Source organism: Cryptomeria japonica, chromosome 7 (genome assembly GCF_030272615.1).
Source record: "Cryptomeria japonica chromosome 7, Sugi_1.0, whole genome shotgun sequence".
NCBI classification, from domain to species: domain Eukaryota; kingdom Viridiplantae; phylum Streptophyta; class Pinopsida; order Cupressales; family Cupressaceae; genus Cryptomeria; species Cryptomeria japonica.
In genome coordinates, this window is record NC_081411.1 from 350,365,605 (window position 1) to 350,371,017 (window position 5,413).

Genomic DNA, 5,413 nt, shown 5'->3' on the forward strand with positions numbered 1-5,413 from the left:
GTTCAAGTATTCCTTGGTCATTTCATCTTCTTCACTCTTGTTTTTTAGGTTTCCAATTCTCCTTTTTGCCTGCTTGAGTTTTTCATTAACTTCCTTATGCCTTTCTCTAAATTTTCTAATTTTTTCTCTTATCTTTCTAATGCATTCATTGGTTAATTGAACATTTTCTCTTAGATCTTTTTTTTCATTCTAAAGATCTTCAAGAGTAGTCATAAATTATTCATTTGCATCTTGGTATCTATCTTGATCTAAAGTAGATTTAGGCAACATATGTTTAACTATCCAAATCTCCTTTGAGTTATTAGACTGTTCTAAAGGACCTTGCTCTGATACAAATTGTTGAACATTAGGAATACTGAGAGGGGAGGGGTGAATTAGTATTTTCTTAAATTTATTAAAACTTTTAGACTACCATCCACATAACATAACTAAAATGCAAAAATAAAAAGAGTTGTAAACAGAAACAGGGTACACCATATGACACTAGTATTTTATATGTCGAAAACACAAATTGGGAAAAAATGTGAAGAGATTTAGCTCTCAATATTATGTAACTGGTTACAGAGTACAATAGGTTGCTCATTATCGATTAGACTCATTGTCCAAAATGTATGATGGCTCACTATCAGAAAATGGCTTGAAGCCAATATTACAAAAGTGAATTGTTATAGCCACATTTGTCATATGGATGAGATAAAGTTCCAATGAGGTGCAAAAACACTATTACACTTGTTGATCACAAACACTTTTTACATTCGTTGTACATCACATTGACCCTTTTTCATTCACTATGCATACAATAAAAAAAGTAATAAAAAAAAACATACCAAAATCATCACTAAGCAACTCAATATATATCAAGTAAGTTTTCATGAAGGTCGGCTTAGTAAGAGTAAAGGTTACCCCAAAAAGATCCTTTACATGCTACTATAGGAGCAAATGTTTACCATGTCGAGGATGTCAACCAAAGCCAAAAAAGACTTTCACCAAAGTTAGAGAAAGAAGCATGATTACTTAGAATTGATATCTTGTTGATGACTTTGGTTGAGACCAGACCAAAAACTAGATGTTGAACTAAGTTGGAATATAAAGTACTTCATTATTAGACCCATAGGGGTGTTTCACCAAAGACCTTACTAGCGAAAATCTCAAATGTAGACATTACAGTGCAACATGATCTTCAAGTCCCACAAAAGCATCTCATGTAGATCCCAAAACAAACACTAGAATAGGGAAGACCAAAACAGAGTACTGAAGCTTGTCAAAACTATGTTAGAGAATGTCGGACTCATGTTGTCGTATCACTAAAACATCAATGACAATATTCTAACACCATTTTCATCTTTCTAACATTATTCTCCTTTTAAAAGATCATTCATCCCTATAGTGCATCAGCAATCTCTTGAGGGGGTATCTTATCTATATCCCCCAATCTACTAGGACATAATCTTTCAATTTTTCTTTGAAACAACACTCAAAATTGCATTTTCTCAAAGAGTGCCAAAATGTGGACACTGAAAACAGTTTGTTGCATACACCAACGCTTTTTACTAATTTTTCCTCTATGTCGATCATTTGATTTCTATCATTCAACATACATCCCCGTCTTTCTTTAATCCTTCAATTAAATATTTTAAATATTTAGTTGCTATTTTTTAGTATTGCATCATCTCTTTAATTCAGTTTTCCCTAATTTTTATTTCAGTTACCCTATTTGATGATTCATCTTAGATTAAATAAATTATTAAATATTTGATCTCCTAATTAGACTTTTCTTTTCAAATTAAATAATTCTTTAATTATGTATTTTGTCACTCAATTTTTAAATCATAATTAATTATTTTTTCTATTTTTTATGAAAATAAATAAATTTTAATTAGCTTTTTTATCACTCACTAATTTCCTATTCCTAACTCTTCCTCAAGTTTACCTTCCCTATCTCTCTCTACTTATCTCTTACACTTTCTATACGCATTCCTCTCTTTCACCACTTCTTACTCAAATTAGCTATTTTCTCGTCCTCTTAACTCACCCTCTCATGAGATCCTAGCCCTTGATCTCCAAAATTTTGATGCGATCTTGACCCATGCATCCTGTCCTCAATCATGTATAAATTATGAATTAAAGACTCCTTTTTGACAACCATGCCTTTGACTTCTTCTTATTGTAATCATATCATTTTCTTTTGCTTTCGAATTAGTTTGTGCACACTTGAAAAATCTTAGAGCCCTTGCAAGAAGATTAAGAAGAAAAATGGATAAATGGAAAATTTGAAATTCAAATGATTTCATTTCATTTCGTTTTGTCTGTATTTTGAATGTGATAGTTGTAGATTCTTCAATTATAGCTAGATGAAGCCAAATTTTGATCTAATTGAATTATGGTTCCTATGGCCTTATTCTTTTCTCGAGTCTCGAGCGTGCAATACTTGATTTTCGAAGTCCAAACGGATTTCATTTTGAAGGAACCGCATGACAATATCTTGTTTTTTTCCTCAAAGAGACCTCATAGTTTGTGTTAGACTTCGCCAAGCTACCACGTGGGGTTTCCATGCCCTCTTTAAGATTTTCCTATCTTAAAAGGGTTTTGTAGAAAAATGTTTTGCATCCTTGTTAAAGAGTAGAATGGTCAAAGAAGAAGACTTTCGAAACTTCCTACTAGCATGTCACATGCTCAACATTGGGATGGCATGTGTAATGAACTACACTCAAAACAAACAAGCCACTTGTCACTAGGGGAAAGCTTCCCAAGTTTTTCGAGCTCATTTAAAGGAATGTGTGCCACTGATCTAGAAAACTACCTAAAAATAGGCACATTTTGAATTAAGCTGGGAAGAAAACACAAGAAAGTAGAAAAGAGGAAGATCACCGCCATAATCATCTCACTCAAAACCATAAACAATCCAAGAGGCAATCATACCATGGACATGAGATCAAAAGCAATTTTATTCATTATCAACATCATTCATTAACATTTATCAAGATAAATTATAATCTTATAATCTTTTTGAATTATTGATTTTGTTGAAATAACAATTTTTAATTTTGATACAACCAATACATCCCATTTTTCTAATATTTTCCAAAATTTCCTTCTATAAAATTATATCAATAACATCACCATTTAGTGAAATATTATCTCCTAAAATATCTCAAAAGTTTGAAATATTATCAGCACCTGTTTGAAACATTTTCCATTGTTAAAAAAAACTAAAGTACTATGTATTCTATCTTGTGTGTTGATTTGCACCAAACATTATTAGACAATATATGCAAAACTAAATATCTAATACAAGTAATTTTATCCTTTTTCTTACTATAAAATTAAATTGATTTCTTATTTGAAATCTCCCTCATCACCAATTTGTTTCTTCTCACATTAATCACATTCATCTTCTTCTTCTGTAGTAATAAGGACATGTCTTTATTTTTTTTTTGTTTTGGCGTGTCTTCTACTTTCAACTTTCATGTCTAAAGTAATTAGATGTTGGATGAAAAATTTTAGCTTATAATTTCAGCATTCTACACGCCATTCTGTGCTATTTGCCACTGAGAGGGAGAAGAAAGAGTACTCTGTGCATCTGATATATACTGCAGGATGGAGGATATCATTACAGAAGAGCAATGGAGCACTTTTGATGAGCAAGTTTTACTAGATTGCTCCCATGACTATGCCGATTTTGCAGATTTTACTGATGTGGCCTGCGTAGAAATTGAATCAAATCACACTCAGCTGTGTACATGGACCGATCTATTCCTAGACAATGGAGTAGAACACTGTTGGTCCCCGTCACAAATCCATTCAATGGAAGAGGAATTAGGGAAAATCATAAGAAGTCCCCATCAATGTGAAGAGTCAATGATCCAGCCCGAACATGGCGTGTATAGGGTGCGTAGTTGTTCTGGTGATCAAAAAGCTGTAAATTATGATTGCAGTTCGGGCAACACGAATTTTAGCTTTGGCTGTGATGGCTTCATGCCGTCTAGTACTATGGATTCAGAAGAATACAAGGGACTACGACTTGTGCATCTCCTAACGGCTTGTGCTGAGGCAATCTCTAATGGTACGCATGATCTTGCTGAGATTATATTTTGCAAACTAACAGAACTAGTTTCTCCAACAGGAAGTTCTATGGAGAGGGTGGCTTACTATCTCTCCCAGTCCCTACGCCAAGCCCATCTCTCTGAAGTTGATGGTGCTGCTGATGATATGTGCAGGCATATGTTCAAGGACTACAATAGTACCACTGAGGACCCCAATTATTTAGGGGCGTTTGCTTTGCTGAACCTGGTTTATCCATATATCAGGTTTGCACATTTCACGGCCAACCAAAGCATTTTGGAAGCTGTCACTCTTAATGGTTCACCCTTGGAAGAGGGCCGGATTCTGCACATAATTGATTTTGACATAATAGAGGGCCTGCAGTGGCCGCCATTGATGGAAGCTCTTAAAAATGGTGCCAGTAAGCTAGGTGGCCTGAGACTTACAGCTGTTAAATGGGATGATGATGATGGCTGCGAGAATTTTTTATGCAAAGACACTGGAAGAAGATTGTCCGAGTATGCGAGCTCTCTGGGAATTCCGTTTTCTTTCGAAGAAACGGAGCTGGACAATTTGAAATGGAATCTCAGACAAAACGACGATGATGTAATTGCAGTCAACTGTATGTGGGAATTGCCGCATATGCGCAAGCGCAGTAAACAACATCTAGTAGAGTTTTTCCATGGCGTAAGGCATTTGAAGCCAGCTATTATAACTGTGGGTAGTGGACCTGCCGGCATGGACAACCATGAAAAGCACAACTTCTGCGAGCGTTTCAGTGAATGTTTGAGGAATTTGTGTGTAGTTTTTGACTCTAGTCAAGTGGGATTGCCAGATGAACATGGCCTTGCTCGCGCAAACGTGGAAAGTCTCTTCTTGGGGCCAATGGTTTGCAGATCAATGAATTATACGCCTGATAATCAAGACTACGATTTGGTTCCTGTCATGGACGTTGCTCTTAAGGCTGGCTTCGCTGAACGCGACATCAGCCACACAAATATATCGTACGCAAAATATATTTTAGCAAGCAGTGCGGTGGGTAGTTGGTATACGGTAGAATTGATGGGCAAACATAAACTAGTGCTTAAATGGAATTCTAGTTCTTTGGCATGCGTTTCTTCATTTAGGGCTCTTTGATGATTCGGCACAGACAAAAGGCAATGATAGGTCTTGCCTTCATCTTCCCAATTAAGAACATGACTAGTAAATTCTTTGAGCCGCATTTTCTTCCTGTAATCCAACTATTTAAATTATGTCAGCGGAATATTTTAATTGACTAAATTAAATTGTGGAAACATAAGGCATCGTTGTATTTTTTATATTTAATTAAAAAGAGGGTTAGTGGAAGTCTCCTTTCTTTCGGATTATGTCT

At 35.1% G+C, this 5,413-nt stretch overlaps 1 protein-coding gene across 1 annotated transcript; it reads left to right on the forward strand.

Annotated features, from left to right (window-relative positions):
* Window positions 1-3,597: 3,597 nt before the first annotated feature.
* LOC131078759 (protein NODULATION SIGNALING PATHWAY 2-like) lies at window positions 3,598-5,178 on the forward strand. The gene has a single exon (XM_058016525.2). The coding sequence runs from the start codon at window positions 3,598-3,600 to the stop codon at window positions 5,176-5,178; it is 1,581 nt and encodes a 526-aa protein (XP_057872508.2).
* Window positions 5,179-5,413: the final 235 nt, after the last annotated feature.

Coding starts and splice junctions, on each gene's coding strand:
- LOC131078759 (XM_058016525.2), top strand. CDS start 3,598: ATGGAGGATATCATTACAGAAGAGCAATGGAGCACTTTTGATGAGCAA.